At 36.3% G+C, this 22143-nt stretch overlaps 1 protein-coding gene across 2 annotated transcripts in view; it reads left to right on the top strand.

The window, feature by feature from the left end:
- DNAJC1 (DnaJ heat shock protein family (Hsp40) member C1) overlaps window positions 1-22143 on the top strand; it is a 183107-nt gene that overhangs the window by 99735 nt on the left and 61229 nt on the right. For both annotated transcript variants that reach the window (XM_027559990.1, XM_027559989.1), the window contains exon 8: window positions 1235-1398. In XM_027559990.1, the coding sequence (XP_027415791.1) occupies window positions 1235-1398 (164 nt within the window). The remainder of the gene's footprint in view (window positions 1-1234; window positions 1399-22143) is intronic.

The raw sequence follows: 22143 nt of genomic DNA on the forward strand, positions 1-22143 counted from the left end.
ATTTTAGGTTTCTTTTTCAATATTTTCATTGTTTTGGTTTTTAAATTTAAGTCTCTTATGCAACTGTGATTTATTTTTGGTATACATTGTAAGGTTGTGTCCACTTTTCTTTCAAATGGATATTCATTTGTGCCAGCAACATTTATTAAATCCTCCTTCCACTGAACTGAAATATTTATGTTCTCTGATCTGTTCTAGGAATTTGTCTCTTCATATGCCAACATCATATTGATTTTATTATGTTGGTATTATAGTGCATGTAAACACAGATACATACACATACACAGGATGGAGAAGATATGGTTCTAAGGATGGATGAGTTTGACAGTAGTGACCAAGAGTAGAGTTGCTTCTCAGTGTCAACGCTAATCAAGAAGGGATTTAATGGAGAGGCTAGTTGATAAACTGATAATCATCTGCTGATAACTACCCTTGATGCTGCCAAATTATATTTTGCCTTTGTAAAATATTGAAAAGATGAATGTATACCCTTAAGAGCTAGTTTTCTGCCAAGTAATGTGTTGCTGCTGCTGCTGCTGCTAAGTCGCTTCAGTCGTGTCTGACTCTGTGTGACCCCATAGACGGCAGCCCACCCTGTCCCCGTCCCTGGGATTCAACAGGCAAGAACACTGGAGTGGGTTGCCATTTCCTTCTCCAATGCATGAAAGTGAAAAGTGAAAGTGAAGTCGCTCAGTCGTGTCCGACTCTTAGCGACCCCATGGACTGTAGCCCACCAGGCTCTTCCATCCATGGGATTTTCTAGGCAAGAGGACTGGAGTGGTAGAGTATATATAATTTTTCCTCACATCAACTTGATGAGGTTAGATTTAACTCCCTTTTACAGAATGAAAGTGGACACTTGTTCTAAGGGTTAAGTTACTTGCCCTGTATTATGCAACTCTTAGGTAGTAAAGGTAGGATTAAAACACTAATGCCCAGGCTCTTTTCACTACGGCTATGACCATGAGTGTTTCATGAACAGTACTTTGAAAACTAAAGATACACACAAATTGATATGGGGATTATATAATAAATCATCTGTCATCAACATCTATGAGTTTTATTTTAAAACAATGCCATGGATAATGCACAATAAAACTTAAAACTGATATAAGTAAAGTAATTCTATTTTTATGAAAGAACAATATATATGTTCTTTCAAGATAAGGTCTATGAATAAAATTTTAGTTCTTTTTATTATTATTTTAATTGGTGCTTTTAAACTTTTTTTTAGAACAGAAGAAAGTTAAAATAAAAAAACCAAAACCTGAATTTCCTGTATATACGCCTTTAGAAAGTACATATATTCAATCTTATGATCATGGAACTTCTATAGAAGAAATTGAGGAACAAATGGATGACTGGTTAGAAAACAGGAACAGAACACAGAAAAAACAGGTAAATTTAAAATATATATGTATTTATTTGTCTGTGTCGGGTCTTAGTTGCGGCTTGTGGGATCTTTAGTCGCGGCATGAGAACTCTTAGTCGTGGCGTGTGGGATCTAGTTCCGTGACCATGGATCCAGTCTAGGCCACCTGCTTTGGGAGCATGAAGTCTGAGCCACTGGATCACCAGGGAATCCCCAAAACAGGTAAATTTTTTGAATTTTGCTCTGAGTAAAACACATACTGAAAAGTACTAAAATATATTAATAGATATAGAGCTCAGTAAACTATCTCATGGCAAACCCAGTTAAAACCTTTGTACACTAGTGTATTAAGTCACAGGGTCAACAAGTAAATAATTCTTACATATATATATATATATATATATTTTTTAATGTCTGTATCAATTTCTAGCTCAGCAGCAGGATTGAAAACTTTAGTTACTTTACATTCTTGCCAACACTGGGTCATGTCCACCACAGTAAGTGTAGTTAACATTGATCACCATACATGTTTACAAAATTTTTTGGTAAACTTTTAAGATTTACTCTCCTAGCAACTTTCAGATATGCAGAACACTATTATTAAGTATCATCGCTATGCTATTGCATCCCTATGACTTACTTATTTATACCCTTTCATCCATTTCATCTACTCCTCACTGCCACAGCCCTACCTCTTTTAAAAATCAGTCTGTTCTCATTTTCTTAAGCTTATTAGTTTGGGGGGGGGTTGTTTTTTTAAGATTCTTCTAGAAAAGTGAGACCATCTGGTATTTGTCTTTCTCTATATGATTTATTTTACTTAGTATAATGCTGTTAAGGTCCATCCATGTTGTCACAAATGGCAAGATTTCCTTATTTTTATGGCTGAATAATATTCCTGTGTATGTCTGTGTATGTGTGTGTCACATTTTCTATATCCATTCAACCATCAGTGGACACTTAAGTTCTTTCCATATCTTGGCTATTGTAAATAGTCTGCAACAAACATTGAGGCGCATATATCTTTTCAGATTAGTGTTTTTCATTTTCTTCAGATAAACACCCAGAAGTGGAACTTCTATATCATCTGGTAGTTCTATTTTTAATTTTTGGAGGAAACTCTATACTGTTTTCCACAGTGGTTGGACCAATGTACATTTCCACCAACAGTGCACAAGCTTTCCCTTTTCTTCATATCCCTGCCAACACTTGTTATTTCTTGTGTTTTTTATAATAGCCGTTCTAACTAGTGAGAGATGATATCTTATTGTGGTTTTGATTTGTATTTCCTTACTGAATAGTGATGTTGAGCATCTTTTCATGTGTTGAGGATGACGTTAGCTCTGGGCTTGTCACATACGGCCTTTACTGTGTTTTGGTGCATTCCCTCTATACACAACTTTGTTGAGAGTTTTTACCATAAATGAGTTTTTGTCCAGTTCTATCAAATACATCTATTCAGATGATCTTACGCTTAATCATCTTACATTTGTGATGTTTTTTTCTTCCTGTAAATGATTTCTAATGTCAGTACCAATGTAGTAGGAAAAGAATATGATTTGATTTCAGTCTTAAATAAATTTAAGAGTTGTTTTGTGGGCTAACATATGATCTGTTGTGGAGATCCATGTGTATGTGAGAAGAATGTGTATCTGCTGCTTTTTGATGGAATGTCCTGTCTATGTTTATTAATTCAATCTCATCTAACATGTCATAAAGGCTAATTTAGGTGCTCAGATTGACTTTTTTTTTTTAATTCATAATATGCCTTTAAAATCCCTCCAAATTCATAATATGCTCTTAAAAATCCCTCCAAGTGTTTGAGTGTATCTGTAGTTTTTATTTTTATCACTGAATAATAATCCATTATATTGAATAATAATCCAGGACAGGGAAGACTAGCTTGCTGCAGTCCATGGGGTCGCAAAGAGTTGGAGATGACTGAGCGACAACGACTGAACTGAACTGAATAATGCATAGTGGGTTAGTTCGCATGATCTAACGTATTATTTCTATAGGAACATATAGTGCATACTCTATTTGAGATTTATCCATATTCATGTTCCTACAGTTTTCTCTTTTTAGTGCTGAGTAACAGTCTAGTGTACGGGTACACTACAGTTTTTAAAATGTATTAGTGTATGGAAATTTCATTTGTTTCTGGCCATTATAACTAAGTTTTCTATGAAGATTTGTATACATGTTTGTGTGGAATTATGCCTTCCTTTCGCTTGGGTAAATGCCATGTAGTAAAATGAAGTTGCCAAACTGAGTTCCAGAGTGGTGGTAAGTTTTACATTCCACTACTAGTGTGTGAGCCCTGCAGTTGCTCCACATTTTGGCCAACCTTTGGTGTTAGATATACAGATCGATTTTAGCCATTCTGTATATCTATATTTACACCAGTACAATTTGTATTGATAATAAGCTATGTAATAAGCCTTGAAATCAGATAGTAGAAATCCTCCAACTGTTTTCTTCTTTTCAAGATTGTATTGACTATTCTAGTTATTTGCATTTCTTTATAATAAATTTAGATTCAAGTTGTCAATTTGTACAAGATTCTGTTGGAATTTTTATTGCAGTTGAATTGATTTATAGATAAATTTGGGGAGAATCTGACATCATAAAAATATTGAGTCTTTTGACCCACATGGTATATATCTCTTATCTACATCTTCTTTAATTTCTCTTAGGAACATATTTGGTCAAATTTATCCCTAAATATTTCATATTTTATACTATTCCAAATTATATTTTTAATTTCAGTTTCTGATGGATTCTTAAGATTTGAAGACCTAAGTTCTAGTTTTAACATCACTGTTTATTGCCTATATCATGTGGATTTTCATTTTCTTGTTACTTAACACCATACAAATAGTGTGAAATTATCTTTCTACCTTAGAGATAAAAGTATGTGTGTTAAAACATTTTGTAAACTGAGAAACCCTAAAACAAAGAGTTTTCCTTTTATTCCATCCTTCTTTTGGATCTTCCTGTCATTTTCAAAGTTTTCGTCTACATTTAAATTTTTATTTTGTCCTTTTATTAGTGGAAAACAAATGAAGAGAAAGCTATGTCCCAGTTGGCCTCTATGTTGTTTGTATTAAGAAAGTTGATTAACTTTGTTCAAGAGCTTCTCTGATAATCTCCCTAATTCGTTTTTGTTTTATCCAGTATATATTCAGAGTAGTTTTAAGTACTGTGTCTGTAAGCGCTCATAAAATATTGCTTTTAAATCATGTAATGGAGAGAGGATTTTATCATCATCATCTTCCTTTACATCTTGTGTGAGATATTGCCCCATGTTCTACTATACATCAAGTTGCTCATTTAACTCTCATAAGAACCCTAAATTAGTAATATTTTTTCCATCTGGAAGGAATGTCTGATTATCAGGAAGACTGTAATATATTTAGTTCAGTCATATGGGATTGCTGTTTTTTAAGGAAAAAACATTCGTTATCAGGAATTTTAGATGGCTCAACCAGTGTAAGTAAATAGGCATTAATCCATCTATGGAATTCCTTAACCTTTGTAAGCTCTTGAAGGGGTTAAACCCAGGTAATTTCTCCCAGAATTTGCCATAGCTTTCATTAGTGGCAGTGCCGAAGCACTTTGAAGCAATAAGTGAAAGATGACAAATATTAAGAGTAGGAATATTGGATGAAAAGTGAAATGGAAAAGTTATTTCTGATTATAATTGTCTGACATAACTTTGTCATAGTCATTTTTTTAAAATTTCTTTAACAATGTAGTTAAATATTTTTAAGTCCAATAGCAGATGTCCCAAGTGGCTTAGTGAATAAAGAATCTGCCTTCAATGCAGGAGATGTGGGTTCAATCCCTGGGTCAGGAAGATCCTCTGGAGGAGGAAATGGCAACCCACTCCAATATTCTTGCCTGGAGAATCCCATGGACAGAAGAGCCTGGTGGGCCAGCATCTGTGGGGTCATAAAGAGTCTGACATGATTGAAGATACTGAGCATGCATGCTGAAATATTAGATGAAAAAATAAATGTAGTTACTTCTGATTATAATTGCCTGACGTAAGTTGGTGATAGTTATTTTTTTAACATTTCTGAAACAGTGTAGTTAAATATTTTTAAGTCTAATAGTAGATTTCAGACATTTTTTATGTGAAAACAATCATTCGTGTGTATGATTTTAAAAAGTGAGGTTTTAATGAGGCAAAATAATTTCCCACCATAAATACTATAACAAATAAACTCTTCTAAAATAGTTTCTTCTTCATCCCCCTGGTGACCTAGTGGTAATGTTCTGCAGTGTTTTATGTAGGAGACCTGCATTTCATTCCTGTTCTCGTTATCTCTCTCCCTGGGGCTGCAATGAATAAAATAAGAAATAAAATCACTATCCTCCATCCTTATTGCCATGGGCTGTACCTTGTCAGATTTCATAAGCTAAGCTAGATGGGACCTGGTTAGTACTAGGATGGAAGACCTCAAAACAAAGTCTGTGGAACACCCATCTTCTATGTAGCCACTATTTCATCTTCCTTGAACCCTTGTCTTAAAGTCATTATTGTACTTTCGTCTTTACTATTTGATTGATTTACTTGCTCTAGGGGGGGAAAGAAAGGTCTTTAAAGTAAATGCATTTCTAGTCATTTAAATCAATGCATTTATTTATTTTCCCTTTTCAAACTTGAAAGACTATTTAATTCAAAAGGTATTTGGCTGTATTCTTGGAAAAGACAGTATTCCATCTAGCGTTGTGTTTTATTGTTTAAAGTTTGTTTTCTCGGGGATTTCTCATTTTATTTATCTCTGTCCAGTATTCTGTGTTTCTATTTGTCTTGAGAGATAGTGTTGCCCTTGTTATATAAATAATATACAACACTTGGTATTATTTTAAAAACACATATAATGTAACCGTGTGAAGATTTGAAACTTAGAGAATTGTTTCCTTAAAACCTAGATTATCTACATAGCCTAACTTTAAATTTTAATTTTAAAAAATTCAAATGCTAGCAATTTAAATTAACTAGATCTTTGTGTGTGTGTATATATACAATATAATGCCTATAATTCAGTTAAAAATGCACTGATGTTTTAACCATGAATAAACCCAATCTGCCTATTGCTATTGTATCCAAAATACACCCAAACACACCTTTCATAATTACAGATGGTACATGTGCACGCATGTACCCACACACAAACATATGTGCATACCTAAGCTCTCTAACACACTCGTTTTCTTTCTTCCTTGCATCTTTCCTTCCTTCCTCCATCCTTTCTTCCCTTCCCTCTTTCCTTCCTGATGACATTTTAAACAGAACCCCAATATATGAAAGACAGATACAAAAGGCTGAGAGCTTCTCTGGTTAATGTCAAAATGAGGGAGGCTAGAGCCCCATCCATCTAGCCTCTTCCTCATCGCATAAGGCAAGACTCCTCAGATAAACCCGAAAGTTGTAAGAAACATGGCTGCGCTGCCCTCCTCAGTTTCACATTCTTCCATTATACACAGAAATTTAATGTTTTGAAAGAGTTATGGTGAGTGCAGAAAAATGAGTAAAAAACAACAGAAATAAAATCAGGTTATTTTGAGAAAAGAGATACTTGAATAGAGATAATAGGTGGGTGAATGTAAAAAAGAGAAAGTCATTTAATTGATAAAGAAGGACATATATATCTTTATCAGGGAAACAACTTCCAGAATGTTCCTATTGTAAAAGGTTGATGGCTGCTGTGAGCATGGGCCTGAAAAGTATTCAACAATGACTTGGTGTTTTCTTATTCTACCATTATGCCAAATCCTCTTCATTTCTGTTTATAATGACTCCAAACCAAAACTAAACCCCCAGAGTCATAGCACTCAGTTCAAGAGGGATGGCATATTTTCTTTATGAAATACAATGCACTTTTTATGTTAAGGAAGTATTCCAGAGTTTATCTAATTTAGTACCATTTAAGATAACAGTCCCTATATGTCATCAATGATATTTCAGAAAGTCATTTTAAAATTATTTTATATTGTTACTCATTTTAAAATAGCCATCTTCATAAAAATTTTTTAGACTACCTCACGGGAGTATTCTCTATGGGAGTGGTAGGTTGATAAATTTTTTTTTTAATCGACTCTTTGGAGAGAATAAAGAAGCCTCTATTTTAATGTTTGCCAAATTAAGTGGTAATCTACTCCCATCATGGCTGATTTGTAATTGTCAACAAGAAGTCACTGAAAGTGGAGTTGGAAGAGATATGCAGTGGTGATGTTACCATTTTGTAATACTCCCATCATGTAGATAAACTTGATGTGTATATCCTCAAGGGCATACATAATAAAATGTAGTAAAATAATTAGGAAGCAATGAATCTTGACTATTACCTTTTTAGTATAATTTAATTATTTGTTTGCGTTGATCACCAAGGAAGGCTTTCTTTTTTTTTTTTTTTCAAGGAAGGCTTTCTTATCTCTCCTTGCTATTCTTTGGAACTCTGCATTCAAATGGGTATATCTTTCCTTTTCTCCTTTGCCTTTCACATCTCTTCTTTTCACAGTTATTTGTAAGCCCTCCTCAGACAACCATTTTGCCTTTTTGCATTTCTTTTTCTTGGGGATGGTCTTGATCCCTGCCTGCTGTACACTGTCACAAACCTCTGTCCATAGTTCTTCAGGCACCCTGTCTATCCAATCTAACCCCTTGAATCTATTTGTCACCTCCACTGTATAATCATAAGGGATTTGATTTAGATCATACCTGAATGGTCTAGTGGTTTTCCCTATTTTCTTTAAGTCTGAATTTGGCAATAAGGAATTCATGATCTGAGCCACAGTCAGCTCCCAGTCTTGTTTTTTGCTGACTGTATAGAGCATCTCCATTTTTGGCAGTGAAGAATATAATCAATCTGATTTCGGTATTGACCATCTGGTGATGTCCATTTGTAGAGTCTTTTCTTGTGTTGTTGGAAGAGAAATGGTATGGGCCTAACAGAAGCAGAAGATATTAAGAAGAGGTGGCAGGAATACACAGAACTATACAAAAAAGATCTTCATGACCCAGATAATCATGATGGTGTAATCATTCACCTAGAGCCAGACATCCTGGAATGTGAAGTCAAGTGGGCCTTAGGAAGCATCACTATGAACAAAGCTAGTGGAGGTGATGGAATTCCAGTAGAGCTATTTCAAATCCTAAAAGATGATGTTGTGAAAGTGCTGCACTCAATATGCCAGCAAATTTGGAAAACTCAGCAGTGGCCACAGGACTGGAAAAGGTCAGTTTTCATTCCAATCCCAAAGAAAGGCAATGCCAAAGAATGCTCAAACTACTGCACAATTGCACTCATCTCACACGCTAGTAAAGTAATGCTCAAAATTCTCTAAGCCAGCCTTCAACAATACATGAACCATGAACTTCCAGATGTTCAGGCTGGTTTTAGGAAAGGCAGAGGATCCAGAGATCAAATTGCCAACATCCATTGGATCATCGAAAAAGCGAGAGTGTTCCAGAAAAACATCTATTTCTGCTTTCTTGACTATGCCAAAGCCTTTGACTGTGTGGATCACAACAAACTGTTGAAAATTCTGAAAGAGATGGGAATACCAGACCACCTGATCTGCCTCTTGAGATATCTGTATGCAGGTCAAGAAGCAACAGTTAGAACTGGACATGGAACAACAGACTGGTTCCAAATGGGGAAAGGAATACATCAAGGCTGTATATTGTCACCCTGCTTATTTAACTTCTGTGCAGAGTACATCATAAGAAACGCTGGACTGGAAGAAACACAAGATGGAATCAAGATTGCCAGGAGAAATATCAATAACCTCAGATATGCAGATGACACCACCCTTATGGCAGAAAGCAAAGAACTGAAGAGCTTCTTGATAAAAATGAAAGAGGGGAGTGAAAAAGATGGCTTAAAGCTCAACATTCAGAAAACGAAGATCATGGCATCTGGTCCCATCACTTCATGGCAAATAGATGGGGAAACAGTGGAAACAGTGTCAGACTTTATTTTTTGGGCTCCAAAATCACTGCAGATGGTGACTTCAGCCATGAAATTAAAAGACGCTTGCTCCTTGGAAGAAAAGCTATGACCAACCTAGACAGCATAGTAAAAAGCAGAGACATTACTTTGCCAACAAAGGTCTGTCTAGTCAAAGCTATGGTTTTTCTAGTAGTCGTGTATGGATATGAGAGTTGGACCATAAAGAAGGATGAGCACTGAAGAATTGATGCTTTTGAACTGTGGTGTTGGAGAAGACTCTTGAGAGTCCCTTGGATAGGGAGGAGATCAAACCAGTCCATCCTAAAGGAAATAAGTCCTGAATATTCATTGGAAGGACTTATGCTAAAGCTGAAACTCCAATACTTTGGTCACTTGATGGCGAAGAACTGACTCATTTGAAATGATCCTGATGCTGGGAAAGACTGGAGGCAGGAGGAGAAGGGGACGACAGAGGATGAGATGGTTGGAGGGCATCGCCAACTCAGTGGACATGAGTTTGAGTAAGCTCTGGGAGTTGGTGATGGACAGGGAAGCCTGGCGTGCTGCAGTCCATGGGGTTGCAAAGAGTTGGACACGACTGAGCGACTTAACTGAAAAATTCGTTTATATAATTTAAATTTTTATGCCGGATGTGTTTAACAGCCAGCTCACACAGTTCCTAAAACTTTGGCAGCTGGCTCTCACAAACTGGTATAAGTGGGATCCAGCATTCCACTGTCCATGGGGGACTCCATTTCTCTACCTTTTACTGTATGTCTGGTTTAGCCATCCTTCATGTCTCCAAGATTCACTGTAGTTATGCAGATTATTTTGCTATTGGCATCTAGGGGATATTTAGAGACTATAAATATCATCCTGTTTTCTGCTTCCTTTTATCAGTTTGTCTGTATTAAGGTATCATACTATTCTGCAGTCATTTAATATCTTCCTGTTACTTGTCTAGCAAGATGACTTTAAACCTGTCAAAATGATTATCTTCCCCATGTCTTAACAACAGAACCAAACGAAACGAACCCTAAGTACATTGGAGATAATGGTGAGAGATTTTTGTTGCTACATCTTCACCTACCTAAAACTGCCTAGATTGATCTGTTTTATTGGTAAGAACATGGTTTTCATTTTTAAAAGCTTTTTAATGTAATTAGCTTGATAACAGCTGGAGTCTCCAATGAGAGGTCCCAATCTGTTACCCAGCAATTAACTATTTGTAGTCATCATTGATAATAGCAGCTTGCCACTGAATATTTTCATCATTCATCAGCTTACCCTTTAATAAAATTATTTTACACATGCTTTCTAAAGTGTATTATATTTTCAAAATAATTTAGCCATGGCATTATTAGATCTAGACTTTCTGCCTTTTTCAAAAGATAACTTTTAACTTTACCTTTGGTTAGAAAATCATATATTTTGCTGAGTTGGCCTTTTGTATTAAAGCTGTTTATCACTTAAGCTTCAAAAGAAAACTTTGTAAACACTGTCCCTGTCTATTGTAGACTGGCAGAAAAGAAACCCCAATAAATGATGCTATTAAAAGTGCATTTCAGAGTTCTCTTGATCATCTTGATGGAAAATGGCCAGTAGACTTGAAATCACAAAAAACCTAAGGTATTTGTTCACTATTTATTCTGGTATTCTTAATTTATTAAAATTTATTTTAAATCTATTAAAATCACTTTTACAAATACTAAGCACCTATATTTTGTGAAATTCTTTTAGAGGTTTAACTTGTTTGATAACACTAGAGTACAAAAGATGTCAAACCCTCAGTATTTTTCAGAGACATTTCTGACTTGAAGCCCTTCCCCATCAGGGTCTGTGCGATGTCCACTGTTAGCCATTCTTTGGGACTCTGTTCCTTTCCCACTTGTCTCTCCAAGAAGAGTTTTCCAGTCTGAGATTACTGCTCTGTTGGTTATCTGAGTAATGCCCTCCAATTCCTTCTGAAGTGAGTCCCGCTCGCTTGCCCTGCTGGTTTGGCCAGTGTGGTGTCTGTAGTCTCTGATACAGCAAGAAACCCACTGGCAGCTGCTCCCCTCATGCCAGGCTGCGCTCCCCCTCACTCAGGCTAAGCAGGGGCCTTGCTCCCTCTCTCACGCTTGCCTCCATACAAATATATCATCACTCCCTTCCAAATCCTGTCACCCCAGGTGCTGCACACAACGTCAGAGAACCCAGGTACCTATCCACCTTTCCCAATGTTAGATACCCCCCAAAATTATCTTATTCTTTTCTTCAACTCCCTCATTCACACTCAGATTTTCTTTTCCATACTCTTTTCACACAAATGGAGCCTAACGGCCTCAGTAAGCACTGAATAGTTCTGAACTAGGACGCATTTGGTTAAGCAGTAAAAAAAAAAAAAAAAAAAAACTATAGCAGATTTTTGTATCCTGCTGTATTAAATTTTTAGTAACTCATCCTGTTATGGAAGTTTTCTCTGAGTGGGAAAAGAGAATGAATATCACAGTCTTCCATCTTACAGACTAAGATAAAATGAAAGCACAAAATAAGAAGCTGCTTTTGTTGCAGACTGAAGTCTGTACACAAGATTTACATATCAGTTTGTGTATATCACATTCATGCATCTATTCAAGTACACAGATGAGTAGAGAACAAGGAACACTGTGAGAATTATATCAACAAATACATAAGGTGGCAGGCCCATCATAACCCTTCAATAAAATTAACCTCAATTAGATGATTTTCTAAAAGAATTCATGGTTTTATGGTTAAGGTGGGTGCTTATCAGCATGTTTTATTCTAGTAATACTCCAACACTCTAGTTTCATAGTGTCTTTCAAAGACTGTTTCTTTGAGAAACTTTTTTTTGAGCACTCATTTCTTTTGTGATGGCTCTTTGACTTTAACTTATTTATAAAATGACTTTTTAAGAAACTCTCTACAATAGAAATAGTTTACAATCTTTTGTTAAGCCTGGGTACCTTATAATTAATGACTTCTACCACACCACCTGCTCCCTTCTGCTTGAATCTTACCATGTCAGTGTTGCTTTGAAATCTGAGAATCCTTTCCTCTTGCTGCCAACTAATATGCTACTTGTTTTAGTCCAACGTCATATTACTGATTAGCTGAATGAGCATTATTTCCTGGGTTTTTTTTTTTTTTTTTTCCTGTATCTCTAAATAAACCACTTTGGTCTTAGTAGGATTATGATGTTATAGAAAACATACTTAAATATGTTTTTCTGCAGAAAGGAGACCATAGAAAAGATGAATCATAATATGCTAAAGGCTTTCTAAAAGTCAATCTTTGATGATATTTAAACACAACTAGGTATACCTGTGGAGAGAGTGTTTTTAAAAATCCAGATTCGTTTCTGATCTTCCTTTAATAATGAAAGAGCTCTTTAGCATCCTGTAGTCTAGGATTTCGTTTTCATGCTTTGTATATTTCCCTTGCCTCTAGTCTTATTAATAATACAAGTATTTCAGGACCAAGATGAGATAATTACCTGGTCTTATAGTTCTCATAATTACCTGGTCACTTATATTATTCCATTGTGTCACTGTAAACCACATGATGGTTGAGCTTTTAACTTCATATCCCCTGAAGTGTCTGTCTATAGGGTAAATGTTAATTGAATTGAATTCACTTGTTGGATTAAACTGATCCCACTAATTTACTTCACTCTATCACTCAATACCCATTACATGTTTTTACCCTTTGTGTGTTTATCTTTGAATAGATTATCTTACTTCTATGATTTTAAATTTTCTGGAAGTATCTCACCATATTTGCAACTAGGAATCACAGGGATAGGGCCAGTTTATTTTGATACTGGATTAGATTCAAGTTTCTGGACCAGAAAAGCAGTTTTCCAGTGTTGTTCTTTTAAGAAGAGATATCCTGTTACAACAATACTGTTAGTATTGAGAAAATAACAACTTGCTCTATCTAAATAAAATGCCCACAAGGCCAAAGTGTGTTCCCAATTGCTAATTTAGTCATCTGTCATGTGGAGCAGACTACTCCCACAAATGTGATCAGTTTATTCTCTCCCAGGCTTAATCTGTATGTTAAGCTAAGTTACATGTAGAAGAGCCTTTATCAAATATACTGTGAAAATCACTTTCTCATGACTCAGAGATACTCAAGGAGAGAAGAGAGTGAATTCCTAAAAGAAAGACATGTTGAGCAAAGACATAGGGGTGAGACATTTCAGAGCATGTTCAAGGTAAGATGGCAGGCCGCTGTGTCTGGCTTCCAGAACACAGTGGGAATATGCTGTAAGATAGGCTGGAAAGACAGGCAGGTAACAAAATACAGAAGTTTAAGTTTACCTTTTGTATTTTATATAGTACAGAATCTTTGGATTTTGAGCTGGAAGTAGTGAGGTTTGTTGTGCTCTGTTTTTTAAAGATGACTAGCGGCAATAGTCTGAAACTGTGGACTGAGAGTAGAAAGACGTTCCAGAAATGACCCAGAAAGTTCAGATTTACCTATAATCATAGCTAACTATGATTCTGAATAACCCTGAACATTCTTTGGAAGGACTGATGCGATACTGAAGCTCTAATACTTTGGCCACCTGATGAGAAGAACTGACTCATTGGAAAAGACCCTGAGGCTGGGAAGGATTGAAGGCAAAAGGAAAAGGGGGCAGCAGAGGATGAGATAGTGTCACCAACTTAATGGACATGAATCTGAGCAAACTCTGGGAGATAATGAAGGACAGGGGAGACTGGTGTGCTGCAGTCCACCAGGCTCCTCTGTCCATGGGATTCTCCAGGCCAGAATACTGGAGTGGGTAGCTGTTCCCTTCTCCAGGGCATCTTCCCAACCCAGGAATTGAACCCAGGCCTCCCACATTGCAGGCGGGTTCTTTACCGTCTGAGCCACCAGGGAAGCCCAATAAATACTGGCACCAAAACTCAAATTATCTATCTGATTCTAAAAACCATACACCATCCTCCCCCTATAATATAAATATAGTCATCCCTGAGTATTCATAATGGATTGATTCCAGGACACCACTCCCAACCCCAGGAGACCAAAATCCACAGATGCTTAAGTCCCCTGTATAAAATGGTATACAATTTGCATGTAACCTATGCACATCCTCCCATATATTTTAATCTCTAGATTATTAATACAATGTAAGTTCTGTGTAAACAGTTGCTAGCATGTAGCATATGCAACTTTTGTCTTTTTGGAACTTTCCAGAATTTTTTTTTCCTGATTATTTTCAATCCAGAGTCGGTTAATCTGGAGATGCAGAATCCACAGATATAGAGAGTTATCTGTATATTGTATTTTAATTATGTAAATATCTGTTAATTAGGAGAGAACCATTTCTTTTCACTTTTATGTCCCAGGGTCTTAGTACAGCGCCTGATAAAACAGTGGGAACTTCATTAGTTTAATCGGTAAACATTTGTTGAGCACCTTCTAGGCATTGTGCTAGGGTGTGCATATGACTCAGCTCTAGTAGATTATTGCCAGTTTCCTGAGTAACTATAACCAAGGTAACACAGCAGTTTACAAGAGTTCCTGTTGTTCCACATACCTGCCCACACTTGGTATTTGTCATTTTTTTCATTTTAGCTCTTCTAGTGGATGTATCAATGTGGGTTTTTTAATTGAGAAATTCACATAATATAAAATTAACCTTTTAAAAGTGAACTATTCAGTAGCATTCATTCACAATGTTGTACAATTACCACCTCTGTCTAGCATAAAACACTTCATCATCTGAAAGGAAAATGTACCCATTAAACATGTATCCCCCCATTCCCTACCCTTAACCCCATCACCTATCAACCAGTAATCTTCATTTTGTCTCTATAGATTTACCTGTTTTGAATATTTCTTACAGTTGGAATCATACAGTATGTGAACTTTGTTTCTGGCTTCTTTGACTTCACAGGTTTTAATGTCCATCCACATTGTAGCATGTACCTGTCCTTTTTATGGCTGAATAACATCCATCTTATGTGTATACCACAGTTTATCTGTTCTTCAACTGAGGGACTTTTGGACTGATTCTGTGTTTTGGATGCTGTTAGCAGTGCTGTAATGAACATGTGTGTACATGTGTTTGTTAGAGTGAAAGTGAAAAGTGAAAGTCACTCAGTCGTATCTGACTCTTTGTGACCCCATGAACTATACAGTCCATGGAATTCTCCAGGCAAGAATACTGGAGTGGGTAGCTTTTCCCTTCTCCAGGGGATCTTCCCATCCAAGGGGTCAAACCCAGGTCTCCCACATTGCAGACGAATTCTTTACAGCTGAGCCACAAGGGAAGCCCAAGAATACTGGAGTGGGTAGCCCATCCCTTCTCCAGAGGATCTTCCTAACCAAGGAATTGAACCAGGGTCTCCTGCACTGCAGGCAGATTCTTTACCAACTGAGCTATCAGGGAAGCCTGTTAGTTAGAGTACTTGTTTTCAAATCCTTTGAGTGCGTGCCCAGGTGAACTCACTGGAGTATATTGTAATTCTGTGTTTAGCTTTTGAGGAACCCGTAATCTGCTTTCCATAGCTGTTGAACTATTTTACATTCTCACCAGCAGTGTACAAGGATTTTTGTTTTCACATATCCTCACCAACACTTGTTGTTTTCTGTTAAACCATCCTATGGTGTGCGATGGTGTCTCATTGGGGGTTTGACTTGCACCCACCTAATAACTAATACTGTTGAGCATCTTGTCATGTGCTTGTTAGCTGTGTGTATCTTCTTTAGAGAAATGCCCCTTTTCTGAGTTGGGTTGTCTTTTCGTTGTTAAGTTCATTATATGTTTTGCATATTGGATACGTGATTTGCTTATCAGATATGTTTATGATTCACAAATATTTTCTCCCATTCTGAGGTTTTCTTTTCACTTTCTTAAAGATGTCCTTTCATGAAGAAACTTTTAAAGTTTTGATGAAGTCCAGTTTATCTAGTTTTTCATCTGTGGCTTTGGGTACTGTAGCTATGAATCCACTGTCAAATTCAGTCATGAATTTGCTCTTTTGCTTTCCTCCATACATTTTTTGTTTTTAGTTCTTAAATTGTTGATCCATTTACATTAATATTTTTGTATACTGTTCGAGTTAGGAGTCCAGTTTCTTTTTTTGCATGTTATATATAATATATGATCACAGCACAATTTGTTGAAAAGACTTCCTTTTCCTATTAAATGGTCCTGGTAACCTGTCAAAAACCATTTGACCATGTATGTTAGGTTTCATTTGGGGGCTCTCTGGTCTGTTCCATTGGTCTATATGTCTGTCTTTATGCTAGTATCACTCTCTTTTGATTACTGTAACTTTGTAGTAAGTTTTGAAATCAGGCACTGTGAATCCTCCAGCTTTCTTCTTTTTCAGTTGTTTTGGCTTTTGGGTTCACTTGAGATCCCATGTGAATTATAGGATGGATTTTCCCAATTGCAGGGTATTTTGATGGAGATTGCATTGAATCTGTAGATTTCTTTGGGTAAAATTCATATCTAACAACATTAAGTGTTTTAGTTCATGAACATGGGATGTTTTTCCATTTATATGCCTTTAATTTCTTTCTCTACAGTGTTTTATAGTTTTTATTGTATAAAAATTTTCTTTCACTTCATTGGTTACTTCCTAAGTTTTTTATCCTTTTTGATGCTATTGTAAAAGGATTTATTTCATAATTTCCTTTTCATATTGTTGATTATTAGTGTATAGAAATACACCCGAGTTTGTGTTTTGGTTTTGGTTTTGTTTTTTTACTTCTTCCTGTTTTTATAAACCCATTTTTTCTGGCTTTGTTTTTTTCTTTCTGTTTCTCCTCCTTTTGAAATCCCTCAGTGCTAACCATCCTTGTCCAAGACCTCATTATCTCATGACTGCTAATAATTTCTTGACTATTATCCTATCAGTTCATCCTGTTTGCTTCTCTCCAATTAGATCTTTAAAAATACAATTTCATTGGGGAGTCAGTCTTTCCTAAAGTATTTTCTTATTCATATTACTTCCCTTATCTGAATTCTTACAGCACTCTTTCTATACCACTTAATCTTATACTGGAGTATATAATGCATTGAATTAACTACTGTTTTACTATAATTTTTTGAGTTAAAAACTTACTGACTGCTCTGTGGGAAACAGTGTCACTGGGTGACACAATGATAAATTTTAATAAGACATATCCAATTTTTTCCTTAATATTCTCTAACATTAAGTGGCTCTATGTGTCTGATACTGCTCTAGGCACTTTATGTACAACTCATTTAATCTCAGAGCAACCCCATATAGTCTATACTACTATTTTCCTCATTTTACAAAGGAGAAAACTGAGGTAGAGGTAAAATAGCTTTTTCCAAATTAGTTATTAATAGCTAGTAAGTGACAAAACCATGATTCAAATGTAATTTGCTAACTTGGGAATCTGTGCTCTTAGCCACTACCACTAGCTGAAAACGTAAGACAGAAACTTACTTCCACTAGGAACAAAAACAGAAGCCTTCTGAAGGATTTGGAAGTGGCGTGGGGAGAAACATTCCAGAAAGAAACTTGCTTAATATAAAGCACTCCTGAGACAAGACTGTTAAGAGCACATTACCAGGCACAGTGAGTAATGCAGTTAACGGAACAAAGGATGCTTGAGACGGTAAAGGAAATAATTTATAAAAGTGGGTTGCAGCCAAGTCATAGTTCCTGAATGTAAGATTAAAACATTTAAGTCATATTTTCTAAGAAGTACAGAGATATTTTTAAGTTTGTATCATAGAAATGTTTGACTGTAATAATGTAAAAGGTCAAAGAGAGGAGAAGGATTGATTAGAAAGTTATTGCAGTAGGCTAAGTAAGAGATGATGAAGCCCTGAAGAAGGTAACTAGTAGGGAAAGCAGAGACCAGAGGAGAGATCTTGTGACTCTTCTTGAATTGTCACGATTTGTCACTGATTGGCTACACAGCAAAGGTGGGGCTGGGAGACTAAAAATGATAGTGGATGGTTGGAAGAGGTGGATACCATTAACAGAGATAAAAAAAGAACATGATAGTTTAGGAAATGATAGTTTGGAGAAAGATACATAATCAGTGTAAGACATGCCAAGTTTATGATGCCGGTGGAAGGAAACATTCAACGATAATGTAGAATTTAAGAGATGAAAATTACAGAGGAAACTATTAGAGCCCTTGATGTACATTAGAGACCTAAATCCAGGAAAGCAGGTAGAGGAAAACCATGTTGGGGACATATAGAAAAACCAATACCTCCAAAGGCATATTCCCAGAGTAAGAACTGGAAGATTATGGTAGATAAAATAATAAGTGAGAGAGGGGGATGTTTTAGAGGGTAAAACAAATGTGGCAAAACATCAGCATTTATGAAATACAGAACGTGACTGAAAATCTCTCAGTTGTGTCCGACTCTTTGTGACCCCATGGCCATGGGGAATTCTCCAGGCCAGAATACTGGCATTGGTAGCCTTTCCTTTCTTCAGGGGATCTTCCCAATCCAGGGATCGAACTCAGGTCTCCCACATTGCAGGCGGATTCTTTACCATCTGAGCCACCAGGGAAGCCCAAGAATATTGGAGTGGATAGCCTATCCCTACTCCAGAGGATCTTCCTGACCCAGGAATTGGACCAGGGTCTCTTGCATTTCAGGTGGATTCTTTATCAACTGAGCTTTATATTCTTTTTCTCTTATATTTTTATTTTTCCTTGTTTCTTTAATTGGCTGTTTACTTGAAATCACTTTTTAGTTGTTATATCTTATAGTAAATTCTAGATCCCTTCATAGCACTCAGAAATCACAGATTGACTGTGGTATCTACACATTTATATAGATACGGATAAAGTGAACATTAGGTTATTAGACTTAAGAGTAAATGTAGACTAGTGGAGGTGATAGAATTCCAGTTGAGCTATTCCAAATCCTGAAAGATGATGCTGTGAAAGTGCTGCACTCAATATGCCAGCAAATTTGGAAAACTCAGCAGTGGCCACAAGACTGGAAAAGGTCAGTTTTCATTCCAATCCCAAAGAAAGGAAATGCCAAAGAATGCTCAAACTACCGCACAATTGCACTCATCTCACACGCTAGTAAAGTAATGTTCAAAATTCTCCAAAGCCAGGCTTCAGCAATATGTGAACCGTGAACTTCCTGATGTTCAAGCTGGTTTTAGAAAAGGCAGAGGAACCAGAGGTCAAATTGCCAACATCCGCTGGATCATAGAAAAAGCAAGAGAGTTCCAGAAAAACATCTATTTCTGCTTTATTGACTATGCCAAAGACTTTGACTGTGTGGATCACAATAAACTGTGGAAAATTCTTCAAGAGATGGGAATACCAGACCACCTGATCTGCCTCTTGAGAAATCTGTATGCAGGTCAGGAAGCAACAGTTAGAACTGGACATGGAACAACAGACTGGTTCCAAATAGGAAAAGGAGTTCAGAGATTTCTAGCACCACAAAAGACTGAGCTGATATGAATGAGCCCTGCCCTCCACTACAAGATTAAGTTATTATCAAAAAACAAACAGACCAATCATAGCCTTGATTAAAAGAATAAAAGGGAAATTCAGTTTTGTTTTAATGCCAGTAACGGCTCAAAACCATAGTCATAAGCAGGAAATGACACCACAGAATCTAAGGCTTGGTGCCTGGGGTTTTAAATACCTACTTGAAGCAAAAATTGTGCCTTTGGGACTGCAGGCAGCTGGAATTGAGCCTCCTGCATAAAGCCTAGTCTCAAAAGGCTCCCATTTTGTGAAAGAAGAATGAGAAAAATTCAATGGTCCAGAGATATTAAAACCCTTAGGGCCCTGACAGAAGCCAATGCAAAAACTGTTCTCTACCACGAAACGTAGGGCTTTGGGAGCTCCTGTTAAGGAACTGTTTTTAAAAGGATCAAAAACTTCAGTGAAGATGTGCTCACAATATAGTTATGAACTGTGAGGAAAGTCAACAGATGCCGCAAAGAAAACTGTCATTCTGAGAACAGAAGGTAAGAAACCTAATCTGAAAGATACCATAAAACTAATCAGTTTAAAATAAATAAAAAGATAAAAGAAGGGATAAAACCTTAATGAAAAAAAAAAAAGAAAAAAAGAAAACCTTAATGAAGAACATGCAGGATAAGAGGGAAAAAAGTATAAATGAATTTATACTTTTCTTTTAGAAAATTTACACTGATTTTCTTTTTAATGGTTGGATTAAACTGCTGAAATGAGAATTAGTGAACTAGATGATCTGGTCAAACCACCCAGAATACAAAACCAAGAGATCAGGAAGGAAAATATAAGAATGGTTAGGAGACATGAAAGATAGATATAGGTTGTACTTTACCATTCTATCAAATGACAGTTTTAGGAGGAGTGAATGGGGAATGCAATATAAAATAATAGAGTAATGGTTGAGATTTTCCAGAACTGACAAGAAAGATAAGTACACAGTATCCTGAACAGGATAAATAAAAATTCACGCTTACACAAACCATGGAGAAGCTGTTCAAGATTAAAGCAAATAGAAAACGTAAAACCAATTACAGAGCAAAAACTAAGAAAAACACCAGTTACGATTGCCTTCTCATCTGCAACAAAAGATGTCAGAAAAAGTAGAAAAATATTTCTATTTCTAATTGCTTAGAGAAAATAATTGTCAACTTAGCATTTTATGCCTTGTCAAAGTATTACTTGAGAATAAAATAAAGATATTTTCAGGAAAATTAAGACATCAGTTTCCCATTCATAAACCCTTACATTGAAGGCAAATAAAGGATATACCTTGGCAAGAAGAAAGTTGAATACAGAATAAAGTGTTACTGAAAGATTGTAAGTAAAGGGGTAGAAAAAATAAGAATTCTGACCCAATAATCTTTATGCATCTGTCTACATAATCCAAATCTACATGACAAAATACACAAATACCACACCTTCAAGGACCAGATCATCTTTTATATTAATATTATAATATTTGTAGAGGAAAAACTCCCAAATTTCTTTTATATTCCAATCCCAAAGAAAGGCAATGCCAAAGAATGCTCAAACTACCACACAATTGCACTCATCTCACATGCTAGGAAAGTAATGCTCAAAATTCTCCAAGCCAGGCTTCAGTAATACGTGAACCATGAACTTCCTGATATTCAGGCTGGTTTTAGAAAAGGCAGAGGAACCAGAGATCAAATTGCCAACATCCGTTGGGTCATGGAAAAAGCAAGAGAGTTTCCAGAAAAACATCTATTTCTGCTTTATTGACTATGCCAAAGCCTTTGACTGTGTAGATCACAATAAACTGTGGAAAATTCTTCAAGAGATGGGAATACCAGACCACCTGACCTGCCTCTGAAGAAATCTGTATGCAGGTCAGGAAGCAACAGTTAGAACTGGACATGGAACAACAGACTGGTTCCAAATAGGAAAAGGAGTTTGTCAAGGCTGTATATTGTCACCCTGCTTATTTAACTTAAATGCAGAGTACATCATGAGAAACACTGGACTGGAAGAAACACAAGCTAGAATCAAGATTGCCGGGAGAAATATCAATAACCTCAGATATGCAGATGACACCACCCTTATGGCAGAAAGTGAAGAGGAACTACAAAGCCTCTTGATGAAAGTGAAAATGGAGAATGAAAAAGTTGGCTTAAAACTCAACATTTAGAAAACGAAGATCATGGCATCCAGTCCCATCACTTCATGGGAAATAGATGGGGAAACAGTGGAAACAGTGACTGACTTTATTTTTTGGGCTCCAAAATCACTGCGGATGGTGACTGCAGCCATGAAATTAAAAGACGCTTACTCCTTGGAAGGAAAGTTATGACCAACCTAGATAGCATATTCAAAAGC

Source organism: Bos indicus x Bos taurus, chromosome 13 (assembly GCF_003369695.1).
Source record: "Bos indicus x Bos taurus breed Angus x Brahman F1 hybrid chromosome 13, Bos_hybrid_MaternalHap_v2.0, whole genome shotgun sequence".
In the NCBI taxonomy this organism is placed as follows: Eukaryota; Metazoa; Chordata; class Mammalia; order Artiodactyla; family Bovidae; genus Bos; species Bos indicus x Bos taurus.